The 22530-nt window shown below is 45.2% G+C and overlaps 1 protein-coding gene across 1 annotated transcript in view; it reads right to left on the bottom strand.

The window, feature by feature from the left end:
* Window positions 1–17380: 17380 nt before the first annotated feature.
* Window positions 17381–22530, bottom strand: part of DUS2 (dihydrouridine synthase 2) — a gene marked incomplete at its 5' end in the record, with an annotated part of 554363 nt that continues 549213 nt past the window's right edge. Inside the window, one exon of the mRNA XM_089676359.1 lies at window positions 17381–17701. Coding sequence (XP_089532485.1) covers window positions 17476–17701 — 226 coding nt within the window. The remainder of the gene's footprint in view (window positions 17702–22530) is intronic.

Genomic DNA, 22530 nt, shown 5'->3' with positions numbered 1-22530 from the left:
ACCTTGTTGGACCCTCGCTACCGTTCAAAAATGGTGGCCTTTTTCACACCTGCTGAGAGGGAGGCCAAAATAACGTACTATAAAAACCACCTATGTAGTCAGTTGGTCTCTGCCTTTCTGCGCCAACGTCCATCCTCAGACACTGTGGGCCCTGTGCGCTCGCGTTCCGCTGCCATGGCACCAGGGGAGGGGTGGGGTGGTAGGAGCAGTGGCAGCTCCACCAGCAGCGGCTGCCTCAGTCTGCAGTCGATGATGAGTAGCTATCTTCACCAGCGCAGTGAGGAAACTACTAACCAGCCGCAGCAGCAGCAGCATCAGGTGGACCTGGAGCAGGACCTCAAACAACAGGCTTGGGCCTACTTGGACAGCACCCTGCCAACCGAGGTAGACAATCCCCTTGACTACTGGGCAACAAAACTTGACCTTTGGCCCCAACTAGCTGAATTTGCCCTTGAAAGGCTGTCATGCCCGGCCAGTAGCGTGGCATCGGAGCGCGTGTTTAGTGCGGCAGGAGGTATTGTAACTCCGCGGAGGACACGACTGTCCACCCAAAGTGTGGAGAGACTCACGTTTGTGAAAATGAATCAGGCGTGGATTAGTCTGGATTTCAAACCACCAGTTCCTGACACAACTGACTAAATCCGCCATGAATCATGCCCCAAACATGTTATTATTTTTAACATAGGCCTCTGTATGGCCTTCAATTTAAGCTGCTTACGCTTCGCCACTCTGCCATGGGCCCCTGTACCGCCTCCTCTTGCTGCTGCCAGGTCCAGAGTGTGTCATGGGTCCCTGTACGGCCTCCCATTGCTGCTGTCTCTATTGCCACACTCTGCCATGTGCCACTTTCAGGTCTCCTCACACTGCTGGTGGGTTCCATTTTGTCATAGGGTGCTGGCAGATTACGGGCCTCCCATTGCTGCTGCCAGGCCCGTAATCTGCCATGGGCCCCCGTACCGACTCCTCATGCTGCTGCCAGGCCCGTAATCTGCCATGGGCCCCCGTACCGACTCCTCATGCTGCTGCCAGGCACGTAATCTGTCATGGGCCCCTGTACCGCCTCCTCATGCTGCTGCCAGGTCCAGAGTGTGTCATGGGTCCCTGTACGGCCTCCCATTGCTGCTGTCTCCATCGCCACACTCTGCCATGTGCCACTTTCAGGTCTCCTCACACTGCTGGTGGGTTCCATTTTGTCATAGGGTGCTGGCAGATTACGGGCCTCCCATTGCTGCTGCCAGGCCTGTAATCTGTCATGGGCCCCTGTACCGCCTCCTCATGCTGCTGCCAGGTCCAGAGTGTGTCATGGGTCCCTGTACGGCCTCCCATTGCTGCTGTCTCCATCGCCACACTCTGCCATGTGCCACTTTCAGGTCTCCTCACACTGCTGGTGGGTTCCATTTTGTCATAGGGTGCTGTATGGCCTCCCATTGCTGCTGCCTCCACCGCCACACTGTGGCTCCACACTCTGGTTTTGGCCCCGTGACTGCCCATATGAGTGAAGTGTGCGGTGATTCTAAGATCGACGGCACTCATCTGCATGTCATACTGACTGACAGTATTATTTCTCTTCCCCAGCAGACTCCAAGGGCATTTAAATTAAAGGTACAGTGTTCTGCACTAATATAAAGGCTCTCTGAAGCCTAGAAACACCCTTTTTATAAGTTAAATTCGCAGCAAATATATTCGACTCGAATCGAATTTATTCCGCGAATTCGCTGAATCAAATTTTTGAATACTTCGCTCATCTCTAGAGACAACATTCCAAATGAACCTCGGATTACCATATTGTCTATGCTGCCAGGTTTATATAAGCAAATGAAAAGAAGTCTTGTACGACACTTTTAGCAGCCACTCGTTCTGTGAACGCAAGGCATTGGCGTCAGACCGAGGCTCCATCTATAGCTGAATGGACTTTTGAGGTTGACAAGATTGAGTATATGGAATGGATGATTGCATGGAACGAAAATAAATCAGACTAATTTAAGGTTATGTGGACAGTGTGGTATTGGGCTTTGACTCTTATTTCAGCTTAGGTCGACAGTCCTCTTGCTAATAGAATTCCTCACCCCCCCCCCCCCCTTTTTTAATCTCTTTTTCTTTTCTGTTTCCTACTTATTTTTTTTCCTATCCATTGCTGGCTTCATAGTAATTTGTTATCAATCACTTTACAGGGAGTTTTGATACTTCACATACTTCCCAGATATTATCTTTCTTAATTGAATTGGATATGATAACCTACTGTAATTTTTCCAAGGTTCTGGTCATATCTAATGAAAGATGTTTTATGAATTATTTTAGTCTTCTAATGCTCTATATTGTATTATATTGTGTTTATCATATGAGGTTATTATGTTTCTGGCATAGTTATTGACACGCTTTGTATAAATGCTATGTATTCCTGTTCCACATGTAAATACTTCATACTTAATAAAAAAGATTAACCCCTTGATGCCGACCATACGCAAATATGCGGCCTTTCGGGCCTTGACACCGAGCGGCCGCATATTTGCTTACCATTTGAAAACACATATGTGCTGAGAGCTCGCACCCTGCACGCTCCCAGCACATATCTCGGTGTCTCTCAGAAAGGTCCCCATCTCCCCTTGTGATCTGCCCTTGCATGATGAGGTTAAACATAATTTAGGAATGCAATGACTGAAATAATAACATTATACCCCATCAACGTTTATATAAGATTTATATTGTCTTATTAGAGGGAAAGTTTTGACCCTCTTTGTTATCTTCTTTTTCCTTTTCTTGTACTTTGCAAATACCTCTTCTAATAAAAATTATAAAAAATTTTATAAAATTATAAAAAATCATGCCTGATCTCTGCTAGCACTAGCAGGTAAATTCTTTTTGTACTGGTTTAAGCAGTCCCTGACAACCAGGTGCTCTTTTTCCCGTGAGTTGCACTAGGTACTGTAACATTGCAATGCCCTGTCACTGTGTCCTTTTCCTGACCATTTCTATCTATTTTCACCCAGAGTTTGCACATTTGCTAAGTGCAGGACTATGGAGCATAGATTTGGAAAAGAGAAAACTGCTTTTGCAGCTTTCTCTTGATTGTTGTATTTCTGGATAGGGCTCCCTAGTTTGGAGATTTCAAAGTGCCTTGGGAGGGAGGAAATCTCCAACCCTGTGTCCAGGTTTTGTGGACAACCAGCAGGGTGTGTACCCAGGTGCACACAGCCCTTATAATGATGGTCTGCTGAAAGTTGCAGGGAGAATGGAGAGTAGATGCTGTTGCTGCAGTCTGAAGACAGAGCCCTGTCAGGACAGCTGGAAACTCCTGGTGGAGACTACAACCCTTTTGAGGGGGAGTCTGGACCCAAAGGCTGGGAAACTCTGGCCAGCTATGAGTCTGGGAAACCAAGAGAGGGTCTGGGAGGCTGAGGAAGCTGCAGAGGCCAGTGAGTCCAAGTGGCTGGAGGGAATCCGTGAGTCTCTGGAGGAAGCAAGCTGAGGTACAAGGAAAACTCTTTCAAGAGGCCATGTGGGGCCTGAACAGCAAGGAGCGGTCACCTAGGCTGAGAGAGCCTAAATAGCCAGTAGTCTGGGAGACCAAACCAAGCAGAGGTACTGCTAACCAGAGTGCCAGGTGGCTCAGCATTTTCGTTGTGTATGATTTTGAGTTAAGTTGGAACCCCCTGCATGGGAAACCTTGTAATGGACATACTTTTAATTTATCATTTAATAAAAGTGGGCTACCAGGCCCCTTAATACCTGTCTGGCATTAACTCACTTAAAAAAACATCTACCACTGAGCTAAACTGAGTACCTATAAATTTAGTGGCCAAAATGCTCAACAAAAGGTACTCTAGTGAAGAGGCCTACAGGATTCTGAGTATGTCAGATGAAAGTGAAGGGGATACCTCACTGACAGAATCAGGCTCAGAATACGAACCTGTAGAGAGCGGCGGCACCCTGACAGATAGCTTAGATGATGGAGTAGAGGTCCTTGCTAAGGTCAGGGGTACCCGAACCTGTTCCCAGGTTGCTGAGGTGTTAGAATTGCATGATGATTCTCATATGCAGCAGAGTGCCAGTACTAGTGCCGTTCTACCTTTTTATGAACTGGCGAGCACCTGCGGCCTAGTACATCCTGGTCTTTTTCATAACAGCACTGCAGTATCACTTAGTGATTTGGAAAGTCCCATTAGTGCAGTACAAGCTGGTGTGATGGTTTGCACAAGTAGTGTCCCGTATCCACCATGAATTCAAATACAGGCCCGTAGAGCCCATAGTGGCCTTCCGGGTGTGCTGGCAAATCCTGATTGGCAGCCCACAAATTCTGCATTACCCGTACTTCCCCCATTCACTGCCCAACTCAGAATTCAGGTGGAAACAGCAAAATCCCTTGATTTTTTGGAGCTGTGTTCCACAGATGATTTGTATGATTTGTTTGTGGACCAAAGCATTGTGGTGGGGCCCGGCCTCAGAGGGAAGGAGAACCTGCATAGAAAGGGGTGAGTGGTACAGTAGGAGTGGCATTTATTGGAGTTACAGCTGAAACACAGCAGGAGGGAGAGAAAGAGTCTGGCTTTCACCTGCTGCAAAGAAGGAATTACAGGCGAGGACCAGTTCCAGTAATTGCTGCCCAGGTTCCCTTTTTGAACTGATGGGGCCTGGACAGAGTGGCATTGCTACAGGGGGATAAAGGGGGAAATTGCCCCCCGCCAGGTTAGCTGTGTCACGATCGCACGGTCGCCGCCGCCAACATGCGACAATCGCACAACCGCGACTAACAGTAATGCGTCACGCCCGCGGCATCAGACCCCAGACCTTCTCACCAAACTCGTGACCGAAGGACAGGCTGATCAAAAACCGCGGTGTGACGCGCGTAACAAGGCCCCACCCAGCTGCACCCTGCACAGCGATTGTCCAGCTAATGGGCTACAATCGGTGCCTGCAGCCTGAATGCGCTTGTTACTTGATCGGGTTAATTACGCAACTAACCCTCTACTGCCACCACCACTTTTGTTGGAGACTAGGAAACTCCCGTTATCAAATATACACTATAATGATTGAAAAGTCGCCTGTCCAATACGGTCACCGCAGGCCGATTGGGCAGGGAGTAAACAAACACAGTAGCGTCTCTTCAAAAGGCAGGAATTCGTGAATTGCAAGTAAGCGCTTAAAAACAGTTTAACACTTTCAGAAGAAAGATTTATTACTAAAAGAGTCAAACAGGTGCAATAAAATATTTACAAAGAGATGTCACTAAAATATATATATGCATATAAAAGGTACAGCAAAGAGATAATAGGAAGGAAAGTACAGGGTTAAGTTACTTGATCTTACGCCTTGGTTTGTAAGCAGATCCACGTTGCAGAGCGAAAGGGTCTACCTAGGTGGTATCTTGATGGTTTTTGGGAGATGTGTTCCAGCTAAACTCCAGGCTTGCAGCCTGTCCTTTTTTAAAATCCCTCTGCAAGGGGGGGTGGCTCTAGTCTGCCCAATACAATATTTTGGGCAGGATGTCAGTGGACTCTCAATTAAAACTAACAGCTTCATAATCCATGATATGAAACATAGGTGACAGCTGACCTGAGGAATGTTCAATTAACTGCTGGTCAGTTTATGAGGTTCCAAATTCTTTCAAGTCCGGGAAGAAGCTGTCTTATCTGTTTTTATGATGGGTGAGCCTACACAAGTTTCTCAGGTTAGTGCTTTTAAGTGAGAAAGGTTACACTTCCGCAGACGGCCTGGCACCGGACTGAGGATGCCTTAACTTGGGTTGACCCCCGCCATCTGTCACTCAGGAGATAACGTTTGCCTCTCAGGAAGGGAGTGGGTAGGGAATGAGGGCTGAGGAATACTTCCACTAAAAAGAAAAGAGAAAGGGGAACTCCGCGTCCAACTCTAATGGGCTAGTTCGCTACACCTCCCCCTCAGGTGGTTGCCAGGGAGGGAACTACAAGTTCTCTCCTGACGCAACCAACTTCTGCTTGCTCGACCTGCCGTGATAACCCATCCGTGTTGCCATGGGTGCTGCCCTTCTTATGCTGTATGGTGAAATCGTACTGCTGGAGAATTAGGCTCCACCGGAGTAGTTTGCCAATCTCCCCAGCAACACAATTTAGTCAGCTCAGGGGATTGTGATCAGTGATCATGGTGAAGTGCCGCCCATAAAGGTACGTTTGTAATTTCGGGAGCGCCCACACGATCGCCAGGCACTCTTTCTTGATCATGGCGTATGCTACCTCCCTCGGGAGCAGCTTCCGGCTCAGGTAGAGGATGGGATGTTCCTCTCCTGAACCATCTACCTGGCTCAGGACTGCACCCAATCCATATGCAGAGGCATCCGTCTGCACTAGGAAACGACGGGTGAAGTCTGGAGCCTTTAGCACAGGGGCGCTGGCCAGCGCCTCCTTCAAGGCCTGGAAGGCCTTTTCACAATCGGGTGTCCACGACACCTCCTTGGGCAGTTTCTTCTTGGTCAGGTCAGTCAAGGGTTTCGCCAGGCTACTATAGTTACATACAAACTTCCGATAGTAGCCAGATGTCCCCAGGAATGACATGACCTGTTTCTTGGTTTGTGAGGTAGGCCAGGCCAGGATGGCCTCCACCTTCCCTGTTTCAGGCCTCAGGGCGCCTCCTCCTACCTGGTGTCCCAAATACTGGACATCTGTCATGCCTATCTGACACTTGCTGGGTTTGACTGTCAGATTGGCGGTGGTCAGTTTGTCCAGAACTTGTGACAGATGCACAGGATGTTCTTCCCAGGTGTGACTGAACACGACGATGTTGTCCAGGTAGGCTACTGCGCACTGTTCCAGCCCCTCCAACAGGTCGTTCATGACCCTCTGGAAAGTAGCTGGGGCATTCTTCATCCCAAAGGGCATGACCGTGAATTCGAACAAGCCGACTGGGGTGATGAAGGCCGACTTTTCCCAGGCCTCAGGCGCTAGAGGAATTTACCAGTACCCCCTGCTCAGGTCCATGATTGTGAGATAGCGGGCCGCCGCCAGCCTATCCAACAATTCATTGATCCGAGGCATGGGGTAGGCGTCTGCAGTGGTGATGGCGTTTCCGATAGTCCACACAGAACCTGGTCGTCTGGTCCTTTTTGGGGACCAGGACTACAGGGGATGCCCAGGCGCTGTAGGACTTCTGAATCACCCCCAACTGCAGCATTTCCTCCACCTTCTTTTTCATATATGCCAGCACCTCTAACGAGACGTGATAGGCAGAATGTCTAATAGGAGGATGGGCCCCTGTGTCTTTGTGGGCAGCGAGGTGGGTTCGCCCAGGCTTCCCAGTAAATCTACCCCCATATACTGCCAGAAATGTCTCCAGCCCAGGTACCTGGGTGGGGGTAAGGAGGGGGTTGATCAGGAGGGCTGACTCCCCTTCCCTAGTGTCCGCGAGTAGGTCTAGGAGGGGGTCAGCCTCCTCGGACTCCTGTGGGCTGCAGACTGGCATGACCTAGGCCGTACGTTCGTGGTGGGCCTTGATCATATTAACATGGAAGGCCTTCTGCCATCTGCTCCCTTCGCCCAACCTAACCAGATAGGTCACATTGTTTAGGCGTTGGGTGATGGGGTACGGGCCTTCCCAGGCAGCCTGCAGTTTGTTCTGCCGCAAGGGGAGCAGAACATACACCTGCTGCCCAACGTTGTATGTCCCTGGCATTATGGTCATACCAACGTTTCTGCCTGGTCTGGGCCTCGGCCATGTTTTCTCGTACCATCCCCACCAGCATCTCCATTCTATCCTGGAACCTGAGCATGTAATCCACCACGGAGACCTCAGGGTCTGCAATCTTGCCCTCCCAGGTCTCACGGATTAGGTCCAGAGGCCCTCTCACCCTCCGCCCGTACAGAAGTTCAAAGGGTGAAAACCCGGTGGACTCCTGAGACACCTCTCTGTAAGCGAATAGCAGATGAGGCAGATATCGTTCCCAGTCCTTGCCCTGGGACTCCACAAAGGTGCGCAACATTTGCTTCAATGTGCCATTGAAACGTTCGCACAAGCCATTCGTTTGTGGATGGTAAGGACTGGCCATGATGTGCGTCATCTGTATCTTCTGACAGAGAGCTTGCATCAGGTCGGACACAAACTGGGGCCCTTGATCACTAATAAGCTCGGCCGGAAACCCCACTCTGGTGAAGATTCCCAGCAGAGCATCCGCAACCTTGTCTGCCCGGAGGGAGGAGAGCCACAGCTTCTGGATACCGGGTTGCATAGTCGACCACTGTCAGGATATAACGTTTGCCTGAGCTGCTAGGGATGGCTAGAGGCCCCACGATGTCTACCGCCACCCTCTTAAAAGGTTTGTCAATCACAGGCAAAGGTTGTAATGGGGCCCTGTGCACCTTTCCTGCTTTGCCCACTCGCTGACAGGTAACACAGGACCGACAGTAGTCCTCTAACATAGTGGGCCAAAAGAATTTATGAATCAACCGGGCTCGGGTCTTAGTGATCCCTAGGTGTCCAGCCAGAGGAATCTCATGAGCCACCTTCAGCAGCTGCCCCCGACAGGGATGAGGCACGACAAGCTGTCGTCTACCAATGTCAGCCCCCCTTCCCTCAGTGGGCAGCCCCTCCCTATACAGTCTGCCTTGCTCCCAATAGACCTTTTGTTTAGCATTCTCCGCAGGGGGGCAATTAGCCAGATTCCTGAGCTGCTCCAGGGTCTGGTCTGTCAGTAGGGCAGCCTCAAAAGTGGAACTACAGGTCCCAGCCAGCGGTCCTGTAGCAAACAATGACAGCTGCTGAGACTCACTGGAGGCAGAGTCCACTGGGTCAGAACAAGGGGAGGGGTCAGGGACGTCCTCCTGCTGTTCTGAAACCCGAGTCTGTGCCTCAGCTAGCGGGTGACCACTAAGGTGAGGGATGCCTCATTAGTATCATCATAACCATCAACATTACTGACCTTATTAATGACATTACTGACATTATTAATGATATTACTGACATTATCAACATTACTGCCATTTGCAACATCATCGTCATCATAATTACCAACATTACTGACCTTTTTAATGACATTACTGACATTAGTAATGATATTACTGACATTATCATCCACATTACAGGCATTTGCAACATCATTGTCCTCATAATTATCAACAGTTACTTGTCTACTGTCCATGTCTCCTGAGTTCGTTACCTCCCCCAACAAGGGGATTTCTTCTCCCTCTCCAGCTAATGGAGAATCTTGCCACCTCGCTCCCTTCCCAGCCCCCTCCCTCTGTCCCTCTGCAGGCTGCCCAGACATTATCCCAATATCTGCACACAGTACCTTGGTAGGTCCCGAGAGTTCCAGGGAGGCATCCGGAGAGTCCTTAGCAGGGGCATAATAGGAGATAAGGGTGCCCAGATCGGCCCCCAATAAGACAGCTGTGGGAATTTCATCAGAGACTCCTACCTCCCTAATCCCCCTCCCTGCACCCCAGTCGATGAACACATCCCAGAGAAGTTCCTGACCCTTACCGGAGTGGGGGGAACCCGTTCCCGCATACCCCGGGCATATGTGTTCATCGACCCTAGGTGATAGAGGACACAGACATCATCCCAGAGAAGTTCCTGACCCTCACCGGAGTGGGGGGAACCCGTTCCCGCATACCCCGGGCATATGATGTCTGTGTCCTCTATCACCTCGGGTCGGACTAAGGTGACTTCAGCTCCGGTGTCACGGAAACCCGTTACTGTCCGGTTGCCAACGATGACCGGCTGTAGGTTGGTGCTGGGTCCCCGAGGTTTCCCACTGACCAACAGCACGGAGGAAGAGTTGCGGGCTGGCTGGCCCGATGATGTCATCTTCTTCTGCTCAGGACACTGGGTCCTGAGATGTCCGGCTTTCCCACAGGCGAAACATCTGCGAGTGTCAGGCAGGAATGGCTTGGCTCCAAGCGCTGCAGGGGTGGGTGGAGGTGAAGCTTGACTCACCGAAGTAGGAGAGGTTGCTAGGGACGATTTCCCCCCTTTCCAGCTGTTTGGAGGAGCCTTACGAGGGTCAGACACTCATGTGTGGACGAAGGTATGTGCCAGATCTGCTGCAGCTTTAGTAGATGCTGGCTCCCTCTCCAAGACAAATTGTCTGACGTCTGCTGGGCAAATGTGCAAGAGTTGATCTCGGATTATGAGATCCTCCAAAGATTCATAGGAGTCAGCTTTCAGTCCCTTAGTACACTGTCGGAATGTGGTGCGTAAGTAACTTGCTACACTGTGTAAGAGTCCCCAGGTCCCTTCTGCATAGACCTGAACGCTTGCGGTACACTTCCGGGGTCATCTGGTACTTCCGGATGATAGCATCTTTTAAAAGTTCATAATCATCATCTTGCCCCTCTGGCAATTCAACAAACGCGTCCAGGGCCTTGCCTTGTAGCCCTGGTGTCAGGTACCGAACCCATTGAGCTTGGGGCACATGGTACTGACGGCACGTTTTTTCAAAGGACAGTAAGTAGGTGTCAATGTCACTGTCCTTTTCCATCACTGGAAACTTGGCTGCGCCCACGGAAAGAGTGGCGTCCCTGTGATCTAGGGACCCGAGGTTCTGACCTGGTCGCTGTGGCTGGAGCCTTGCCATCTCCAGCTCATGCCGATGATCAGCTTCCCTCTGCACCGCCTCTCTTTCAGCTTGGCGTACCGCAGCTTCTCTGTCAGCCTGGCGTTCAAGGAACCGCAGGTATGCCTCCTGATCTGTCTCCATGAGGCGTTTCAGGGCTTCCTGCATCTGAGAAGAGTCCCTGCTGGTTACAGGCACCACGGTGCTAGCGCCCTCAGGTGGTGGTGCGACGCTAACATTTGGTGATCTTCCAGTGTCAGTCTCTGTATGCCCATCCTGTGAGGCCGTCTCTGAGCCACTGACAATGTGGGTAACGGGAACCCCTCCATGGTCAAGTTCCCCCGAGTTCTGACTTGCTCGGATATCATACTCCACTAGATCACTAATCAAATCTTCACGAGTTTTGCGACCGACGTCCAATCCTCGTGAGGCACATTCAGCTTTCAAATCACCTTTGCTCATTTTCTCATAATCTGCTACACCAGGCATAGTTGCAAGCAAAGATAGTAGAGAAAAGTAGGAAAAGGAAATAGCTGTTGCTATATGTCTGTCTCTCTCTCTCTCTCTCTCTCTCTCTCTCTCTCTATATATATATAAAATATGCACTTCTTGTTTCTAAGGACTGTCTCCACAAAGGTTACAATCCTTCAGTGCAGAGCCAACTTTTAACAGTGCACTGAAGCTCTTAATGCAATTATCCCACGTATGCTGTCAGCCAATATGTCACGATCGCACGGTCGCCGCCACCAACATGCGACAATCGCACGACCGTGACTAACAGTAATACGCGACTAACAGTAATACGTCGGCGGCGTCAGACCCCAGACCTTCTCACCAAACTCGTGACTGAAGGACCGGCCGATCTAAAACCGCGGTGTGACGCGCGTAACAAGGCCCCACCCAGCTGCACCCTGCACAGCGATTGTCCAGCTAATGGGCTACAATCGGTGCCTGCAGCCTGAATGCGCTTGTTACTGGGTCAGGTTAATTACGCAACTAACCCTCTACTGCTACCACCACTTTTGTCGGAGACTGGGAAACTCCCGTTATCAAATATACACTATAATGATTGAAAAGTCGCCTGTCCAATACAGTCACCACAGGCCGATTGGGCAGGGAGTAAACAAAGACAGTAGCGTCTCTTCAAAAGGCAGGAATTCGTGAATTGCAAGTAAGCGCTTAAAAACAGTTTAACACTTTCAGAAGAAAGATTTATTACTAAAAGTGTCAAACAGGTGCAATAAAATATTTACAAAGAGATATCACTAAAATATATATATGCATATAAAGGTACAGCAAAGAGATAATAGGAAGGAAAGTACAGGGTTAAGTTACTTGCTCTTACGCCCTGGTTTGTAAGCAGATCCACGTTGCAGAGCGAAAGGGTCTCCCTAGGTGGTATCTTGATGATTTTTGGGAGATGTGTTCCAGCTAAACACCAGGCTTGCAGCCTGTCCTTTTTTAAAATCCCTCTGCAGGGGGGGGGGGTGGCTCTAGTCTGCCCAATACAATATTTTGGGCAGGATGTCGGTGGACTCTCAATTAAAACTAACAGCTTCATAATCCATGATATGAAACATAGGTGACAGCTGACCTGAGGAATGTTCAATTAACTGCTGGTCAGTTTATGAGGTTCCAACTTCTTTCAAGTCCGGGGAGAAGCTGTCTTTTCTGTTTTTATGATGGGTGAGCCTACATAAGTTTCTCAGGTCAGTGCTTTTAAGTGAGAAAGGTTACACTTCCGCAGACGGCCTGGCACCGGACTGAGGATGCCTTAACTTGGGTTGACCCCCGCCATCTGTCACTCAGGAGATAACATTTGCCTCTCAGGAAGGGAGGGGGTAGGGAATGAGGGCTGATGAATACTTCCACTAAAAAGAAAAGAGAAAGGGGAACTCTGCGTCCAACTCTGATGGGCTAGTTCGCTACAAGCTGTACTTAGTTTCCCGAAAAGTCAGATGCTGGCACAAAAAAGTGTCTATTTACTTCAGTTGGTTCTATATAAAGCTTTTGTGCTTTACTAAGAAACTGGACATAGTGGATCCTTCCTAAAATTCCAGGAAGAGATCATCACAGCCCTTTTGTATCCAGAAGGTGCAATGGCCCAAACCCCCAACCCAGATGCAGTTAGCCGGCTGCATGAGAGGCATTTTCCCGATGCCATTCCTGGTACCCCAACCCAAAGGACACCCCAAAAAAAGTGTTGTGTCTATGGCAGACATGGAATTAGGCATGACACACGCTTTTTTTTGTCCCCCCTGTCCTGGCCAACCTGGTCTCTGCCTCAAGGACTGCTTCTGTCGCTACCATACACTAATGGACTATTAGTATAGGGTACAGCATGACACAGTTCAGGACACATAATTGCACAGGGTCTTAAAAGAGATGTTAGGTAGTCAGGAAACTGGCTATCTAAATTTTGAGGGACCCTGCAATCTGGTTAAAGTTAACAAAAAAAACTACAGCTATTTTTGGTTTTAAAAATGTTTAAAAGTGTGTCTTGCCTACAGTCAAGCATGGTGGTGGGAGTGTCATGGTCTGGGGCTGCATGAGTGCTGCTGGCACTGGGGAGCTCCAGTTCATTGAGGGAAACATGAATGGCAACATGTACTGCGACATACTGAAGCAGAGCATGATCCCCTCCCTTCGGAGACTGGGCTCCAAGGGACAAGGGAACATAAACCAGTATAGTTGGCAAGTATGGGGCAGCTTCTTTGGGCCCCACAACAATGATTGGACCCAGGGCAGCTGTCCCTTTTGCCCCTCCTTAACCACTTGCCTACCAGGCACTTATACCCCCTTCCTGCCCAGGCCAATTTTCAGCATTCTACATTGTCGCACTTTGAATGACAATTGCGCGGTCATGCAACACTGTACCCATATCAAATTTTTATCATTTTTTTCACACAGAGCTTTATTTTGATGGTATTTACTCACCCCTGGGTGTTTTATTTTTTTGGGCTGTAAACAAAAAAAGAGCAAAAAAATTGAAGAAAAAAAAAGATTCTTTGTTTTTATTATAAAATGTTGCAAAACTGGCAATTTTTCTCCTTCACTGATGCGTTGATGAGGCTGGACTGATAGGCAGCACTGATGGGCACTGATAGGCAGCACTGATATGCAACAATGATGGGCACTGATAGGCGGCACTGATGGATAGCAGTGATGGGCACTGATGGGTGGCACTGACTGATGGCACTGACCGCCTGCACTGCTGGGCATAGGTGGGCAGCACTGCTGGGCACAGGTGGGTGACACTGCTGGGCATTGATCATCAGTGCCCTGAATTGGTGCTGATCCATCCTCTGGCAATTGCCGGTTATCAGCTGTACTTTCCTCACGCTGTGACAGCGTGAAGAAAGTGCAGCCGATAACCAGCAACTGCATTTACCGGTGATCTGGTGTCATAGGACGCCCTCCCAGAACTGGACAACCGTGCTGTAGCCGTCATTCGGCTATAGCGCAGTTGGTAAGTGGTTAAAGACGGCCCTGAATGTGTGGCATAAACTTCTAATGCTGGGTATAAAATATCCCCCTAAATGACCCCTTTTTGGAAAGTAGACACCCCAAGGAATTTGCTAAGAAGCATGGTGAGTATTTTGAGGATCTTGTTTGTTGCCACAAGTTTTTGGACAATTAAGAAAGAAAACAGAAACATTTTTTCTTTTCTTTTTTTATTATTCAAAACCTTGTGAGAAAAAATTAGATCTGCAAAATACTCATGGCTCTTATTAAATTCCCACAGCTCTTATTAAATTCCTTGGGGTATCTACTTTCCGAAAATGGGTCATTTGGTGAGCGGTTTGGTGCTGGCATTTTGGGGCCTCCAAAACTGTGATAGGGTAGTGAGGAAGTGAAATGAGGAAGATACACACCTTCAGGCTTTCAAAGTGGTCATTGGATATCAAGCTCCTGTATGTGGCTAGGCTCCCAAAAAGTATCCCCATACGCGGTAGAAGTAGCAGAATGTATTTTGGGGTGTAATTCCACATATACCCATGGTATGTTTGAGCAATATATCACTTAAGTGACAACTCTGTGTAAAAAAAAAATGTTTTGTCATATTCCAAAAACGTGTGTAGAAAAATAAATTTTCCATGGACTCAACATTCCACTCAGCAGATAGCTTAGGGTGTCTACTTTCCAAAAAGGGGTCATTTGGGGGTGTTTGTACTGCCCTGGTGTTTTAGCACCTCAAGAAATGTGATAGGCAGTCAGAAAGTAAAAGTGTAAATTCCAGTATCTATACCATTGTTTGTAGTTGCTGTAACTTTCAAACAAACCAATGGCTATGTAGTTATTGGGATTTTTTTCTTTACCAAAGACATGCAGCAAAATACATTTTGACCTAAATGTCTGACGAAATTTGAGGTTTTTTGGATATTTGTTTTTCTAAATTTTCGGTCTTTTTTTTTATAGTCCAAAAAACCCAGAGGTGATCAAATACCACCAAAAGAAAGCTCTATTTGTGTGAAAAAGAACATAAAATTTCATTTATGTACAGTATTGCATGACCATGCAATTGCTAGTTAAACTAGTGCAACGCTGTATAGCAAAAAGTGGCATAAAATTCCAATATCCATACTGCCAGTTGTAGACGCTATAACTTTCACACAAACCAATTATTAGTGGGATTTTTTTTTTTACCAAAGACATGTAGAAAAATATATTTTGGCCTAAATTTATGGAAAAATTTAAGTTTATAGGATTTTTTATAACAGACATGAGAAAATATTGTTTTTTTTCAAAGTTTTCAGTCTGTTTATAGAGCAAAAAAGAAAAAGCGCACAGATGATTAAATACCACAGAAAGAAAGTTCAATTTCTGTGAAAAAAGAAATAAATCTTGTTTGGATACAGCATTGCATGACCGTGCAATTACCAGTTGAAATAGTGCAGTGCCGAATAGCAAAACAAGCCTGGTCATGAAGGGGGGTAAATTCTCTGGAGGGCAAGTGGTTAAGGACATTACTCTATTTAGTTATATGTACATTATCTAGCCTGCAGCTGCTGTCCTTTTTCAGCAAGCAGTTAACAACTGAACTGTATTGAGTGGGGCAGACCACATAATGAAAAAAGTATCAGTTAAGGGTTTAGGATTCTGAGTAAGCAGGGTGTTTTTATTTTATTCTTTTGTCGTTTCATTGAACTTGATACTTAAAAGTATTTTACTAGTAAAGTAAAGTTAAGTCAACCTTCAATATTTATATCTAACTTGGTAGTTAAGTAAGATTATCACCTGGATTCTAGAGCACTGATTTATGTTGCTACGAGTCAAAAATAGAAAGATTGGATTGGTCATCAGAGGTGTAAAAAAGAACAGAAAAATAAAAAGCAAAAAACATGAACAGGTTACAATAAAGGGCCTATTTATCACCCACATTTCACCAACAAACACACAATATTCACCAATGACACATACATTTTTTAATAGAATCTTGGTTGAAAAATATGTGAATTGTTGGTGCAAAGTGGACGTTTTGTGAATCTTTAGTAATAGTTTGATATTTATAATATATTCCAATATAGTACCGCGCTCCAATAAATCCTACCACATATATCAATTCTATGAAAAACTTCTATATATACCACAAATCATCAAAACATAAAATCCATTCATTAGTGCTAAAATATATGTGGAAAAAATTCCTTTCTGTAATCACCCAAGTGAATACAGTATGCAATATACCACAAAATGTTCCTCCTATGTGATGGGTTAAATAATAATGTTCAAACAAAGTTGCACCATTAGTGCTAAAATATATGTGGGAAGAAAAATATTTTTCCTATTCTGTAATATAGTGTTAATCACCCAGATGGGTACAGCATTCAATATACCACAAGATATTCCTCCTCTGTGATGGATTAAATAATAATGTTCAAACAAAGCTGCACCATGGATCTGTGTCAACAGCGTGAGCCTCTCTCTCCTCAGCACAACCGTTTCATTAGATCATTCTCAGCTAGCTGCTTGACTTTATCCTCCATATATGGAACATGAAAAGAAGGGAAAAGAAACATAGTGTCTTATCCGGGATTAAAGATATTTTAATGTGCGCTGATTTTACACTCACATTGTTAAAGATACAATTTCTCTTTGTATAAAATGTATCCAGACCACAATAGGGTCAGCCTTGTAGGTGTGTCTGCCCTCAATGTGTATACTCGCCGTTCCTCTGTGGATGCGTGATGACGTCACCAACCCTCCCCTACGCGTTACGCTACAGGGACTCGTCCCCCAGAGGAAGCTACAAATCCCTGTAGCGTAACACGTAGGGGAGGGGCGGTGACGTCATCACGCATCCACAGAGGAACGGAAAAAAAAGGAATTTTTTCCACATATATTTTAGCACTAATGAATGGATTTTATGTTTTGATGATTTGTGGTATATATAGAAGTTTTTCATAGAATTGATATATGTGGTAAGATTTATTGGAGCACGGTACTATATTGGAATATATTGTCAACTGATACACACCTAGAGTGAGTGAACGAAGTATCCTGCGATCTAATATAATTATATAAAACACTAAATTACACTATATTATATTTTTAATGTAAGTAAGCACCTTTCTAGTGACTCAGGAGTAATAATTAGTTTGATATTTATATTTCAGTTGGAAGAGAAGTTGTTGATAATAGAGCAACCGGATGTTAAAGTGGGTGTTTTTTTGAACCTTTAGTAAAACCATTAAAAGTCCCCAAAATTAGTTAACAAAGAAATATGTTTAAGGGTTAAATTCTACAGTGTAGAAATAGTATAAATGCTTGGGGCATAGTCCAATATTTATATTTCAGTTGGAAGAGAAGTTGTTGATAATGGAACAACCAGATGTTAAATCTAAAGAACTACTGGCATACTAATTCAATGTCTATGATTTATGTTTTTATTACCTTTGTGTAATTACAATTCATTACTGTTTATCTTTGGGAAAAAATAATTATACTAAAATATGATTTCAACTTTCTTTATCTTTCTCTTCAGATTTGTCATCTTCTTGGTGTAGTTTCTTTGTCTGAGGCATTTCTGACAAGTTTCCTGAGCCAACATTCTGATACTGGATTTCTCTCTTTCGTTTGTGAACAAGGTCATTTTCTCCTTCTCCAAGTCTTCCCTCAGGGAGCTTGAGTGTCCTAAGACAAACAATGGCAGCAGCCTGCTCTGCTAGCTTCTTGGACTTATCCCTGAAATTAAAAAATATTTTTTATAGATAACTAGGAAAGTAAGGCTACATTTTAAGGGCAACTAGTGCTTGTGCAAATGACAACAGCATGAATCTGGTCATTACTGCCGCTGTTTCTGTCACCAGGTCTGTGTCAGCTTTAGCTATCCATGGCTATCTGCTCAGTCAGTAATTACTTGCTATGATCGCTGCTGGAGGCACACGGATAGCTGCAGCCAACACCGGCCTGTCATTGAAGTGTACAGCGCTCGTCTGCTGTAACTAGTTCACTCACAGTTGGCAGAAGCAGCTGCAGGAATCGGTAGATTTCTGTCGCTGTCATGCACACCAGCGCTAGTCGCCTGTGCAAATGTAGCCAATGGGAGAGATTTACTAAAACTGATGCACACAAAATCTGGTGCAGCTGTGCATAGTAACCAATCAGCTTCTAACTTCAGCTTGTTTAACTAAGCTTTGACAATAAAACGTATAAGTTGATTGGTTACTATGCACAGCTGCACCAGGTTCTGTGTGCATGGTTTTTTAGTAAATCTCCCTTCAAGTGATCTACGTTCATATACATAGTAATGTCATAGCTATTACAAATTAAATTTTTACAAACATTTTAAGATTTGTAAAGAACAGAAAGTATTAAATGTAACTAAAGTATCAATATATCTACTGCAACAACATCCCCAGAAAAAAACATACAACCATATGTAAAACAGAAAGAGACCTTTTAGGTACTGATTACTTTGAATGAGATAGTTATTTAAAAGTCACTAATTGTATTTGAAAAATGTTTTCAACCACGTTCCTACTGGGACCATTATGAAATTTCTCTCCTACATGCAAAACTTATCATTTGTTTGCTAGAAAATTACTTAGAACCCCCAAACATATTTTTCAAGCAAAGGCACTAGAAAATAAAATAATTGGTGTTGCAATTTCTTTTATGACACAGTAGTTGTGCAGTGGTTTTTACAATACCATTTTTGTTTTGTTTTTTAAATACACTTTAATACATTTTAGTGAACACAAACACAATATAATACCACATTTTTGGTAAAATATAAAAGATGATGTTACGCTGAGTAAATAGATACCAAACATCATGCTTTAACAGCTTCCCGACCGCTGTATAGCAGAACTACTGCTACAGGGCGGCATGGCTGCGCAAAATCCCACATATATACTGTACATAATTTTGTATTTCTGGGTAGGGGGAGCTGACCATGCTTTTTGCATTTTTGCCATTTGCAGCTTCAGTGGTCGATCACTAGGTCCCGGCTGGAGATTCCCTGCCAGCACCCGGAGATCACCAAGGAACACTGACGGGGGAAAGGTCTGTATTTAACCTCCCTAACGGTATTCCCAAGTGTAGCTCGGGGTAAAATGTCTGTACCAAAAGTGGAAACCCCGAGCTACACTCGGGCTTACCATGCGGCGCTGCATAGGGAGTCCCTGCAGCACTTACCTTGTCCTGCGCTCCCGCAATGTGTTCCCTGCAGCGTCCCTGGCCATCTCCTCCAGCTGATCCCGGCACCTGTGTAACGGTCCCTGTGACGTCGGGACGTACGGGCGCCGGGAAATTTGAAAATTTTAAAAAAATTTCATTTTTTTCAAAACGATTTTACGTAGTAAAACATTGCTGTTTCAACCCATCTCACATACATTTTGTCCCTAGTGCTCTGTCCTGTCCCCTGTCTGCATTTTGAATGTTCTTTCTGCCTGGAAACTTGGAAAAGTCCATGGCGTCCAAAAAGTGTCCCTTTAGGTCAAAAGCGGGTTTAGATCAGCTAGAGAACAGCGATAGTAAATCAGAACCACTTACAGAATTGAGTGATGATTCGTGGAGAAATTCGTCATCAGATACTGAAAACAATTTTGCGACTTTGCTCAGCGATGTGCGAACTTGGCGCTATATTTCAAATTTCAGTGTTTTTGGTTTGATTATATTATTGAATTAAATGTAATATTATATTATTTTTTATGATTATTTATTAAATTATAATTTATGATTTTGTGTTTCAAATTTTATCATACCCGTGATGTTTAATAGACTCTTGTTCGGACAGATTTCAGTGAGTTATTCCTAAATATTACAGCCTACAATAAAAAAACTACATATTTCCATGCAAAATAATGGTACCACTTTCAGCACCAAAAATCTGAAATAATCATACCGCTAGGGAGGTTAAACAATACAGATCTCTCCCATCAGCTCAAGCACACTGCTTTCTATTGCTCTGCATAGCAAAGCAATACAAAGTAGCTTGCTTACACAGCAAAACACACACACAGTTAACCCTTTGAGTGCCCCAGATGTTAACCTCTTTCTGCCGAGTGTCATTAGTACAGTGTCAGTGCTTTTTATTAGCACTGATCACTGTATTAGTGTCACTGGGGATATCATTGACAGTTAGTTCCCCCCCAGTGTTACAATGCCCGCGGCAGTCCCCCTATAAGTCGCTGATCACCACCATTACTAGTATAGAAAAAAAAAAAGAAAAAGAAATATCAGTATATATACTGCCATTTGTAGATGCTATAACTTTCACATAAATCAATTAATTTACAAGTATTGGAATTTTTTTTGTACGATAATACATTTTGGCCTAAATGTATGACGAAATTTGATTTTTAATTTTTTTTTACTGGACATGTTTAATAGCAGAAAGTCACAATATTGCTTTTTTCGCAAAAAATAAAAACCGCATAGGTAATCAAATACCACTGAAAGAAAGCTCCACTTGTGGGGAAAAAAAGGATATAAATTTCATTTGGGTGCAGTGTTGAATGACCACGCAATTGTCAGTTAAAATAACGCAGCGCCATACCGCAAAAAATGGCCTGGTGAGGAAGGGGGGCAAATCCTCTGGTTAAAATTGTGCACGCCCATGGAATGATGACAAACTACAGTACTTTAAATTACCCATAGACAACGCTTTAAAAGTATTTCCAGGTTACCAGATTAGAGTTACACAGGAGGTCTGCTGCTATAATTATTGCTTTCTGATGTTTGCGGAGATACCTAACATGTTTATGGCTAACATATGCATGCATTCACCTTTGTGTGTAAGCCGGGGAGATAGGGTCGCTTTAAGTTTTTAAATTTAATTTTTTTTTTTTTTTACACTATCCCTTTTTTTGGATCACTTTTATTACCCTTGCTCCACTTGTGAAAGTAATCCAGCAGCTGCATAGCAGCACAGATTACTTTTAAATAAAAGAGAATCGCTAGCACAAAAAAATTATACCAGGATCATGGTTGTAGCTTCTACCATGATCCCGGTATAACCGCCTCAATACGGGCCATACTGTATATATATGCATGGCGAAAGTGAAGCAGATAAAAGTCATCTGCTTTTTCACAGGTAAATGCTGCTGTTTCATCTCCACCTTAAACTGTCTGCACCGCACTGACTTCTAACTTAGGGTAAATGCTGCGGTTTCATCTCCACCTTAAACTGTCTATCTGCACCATATTGACTTCTGCTAACTTAGGGTACATGCTGCTGTTTTATCTCTACCTTAAACTGTCTGTCTATCTGCACCGCATTGACTTCTGCAAAACTCAGGATAATTAGTCTATATCTTTTTGTCTATTTGTGGTGATTGATTCTCACCACATTTTGCCTTTCTGTGATCAGAGAATCTTTATGACTTTGGCCTGTGTCTGTGGCTGGTCTGTCTTTGAGCAACATCCCCCCAATTCATGTGATCCTTATCAGTTCCTAATTGGGGTGGAGAAGAGTTGCTCATTTGATCAACTCCCTATAAATTTAGACCAGCTCATGGGGGAGGTTACAGTTTTCTGCGTAAGTGTGTTTTATGCTGGAGTGTGCAGCAGCAGTTGAACACAGAGTGTGTTTTATGCTGGAGTGTGAAGCAGCAGTTACACACAGCAGTTTAACTAAGGCAGGATAACTCAAGCAGCAGGATGATACAACAAAGAACTCTACTGCATGCTGGATGGACTGCATACAAACACCCTGGGAAACATCTACTACAAGTATGAGTCCCACTCCATCTACCTTTTAATATCCTGCCTCTACTCCTCCTTTTCATGTTACTATCCTGTGTTCCCCAAACCTCCTTTCTTTACCCCTCTGCTCCACCCCAAAGCTTATACATCTCACCCTCACTTCTACCATCTCCCTACTACTGCTCTCATCACCTCCTGCTGATACTTTACTCACCTGCTGACCCAAACAGCAGGACAGGAAGGCATGTGCACTCATATACATCCCGCTCCCACCTTTCTTTCCTCACCCTCCTCCTAACCTCTGGGGATATCTCCCCAAACCCTGGTCCTCCAGTATTTCACCCCCACACAAGGCACCCTCCTTCTGGGAATAGCCTCAATCCGCTCAATTTAATCTCTATCCCCGTGCTCCTAAAAACCAGCCTCCCCTTTTCAAGTGCACTCTGGAATGCCCGCTCTGTCTGTAATAAGCTTATTTCTCCATGACCTTTTTGTCTCCCGCTCCCTTAACCTACAGAAACCTGGCTTCAAGCATCAGATTCGTCTTCTCCCGCAGCACTTTCCTATGGAGGCCTTCTTTGGACCCACTCACCCAGACCCAATGGTTGGAAAGCTGGTGGAGTTGGTTTGCTTCTATCCCCACTGAGCATATTTCAAGTCCTCCCTAACCCTCCATCTCTGAAAACCTATCTCTTCAGGGAAGCCTATCCTGCCCTCAAATAATAATGGAATCTTCTATTCCTCCTACCAGTCCATCCCCCACAGTTATCACTTTTTGTACTACTAGCCCCTCCCTCTTAGATTGTAAGCTCCAAGAAGCCTAACCCTCTTGTATTATTATTATTATACAGGATTTATATAGC

This window comes from Staurois parvus, unplaced genomic scaffold (genome assembly GCF_062004578.1).
Source record: "Staurois parvus isolate SC_StPar_1 unplaced genomic scaffold, SC_StPar_1.0 ptg000167l, whole genome shotgun sequence".
NCBI classification, from domain to species: domain Eukaryota; kingdom Metazoa; phylum Chordata; class Amphibia; order Anura; family Ranidae; genus Staurois; species Staurois parvus.
Note: the sequence above shows the minus strand (reverse complement) of the source record. Positions and strands in the feature narration are given on the sequence as shown.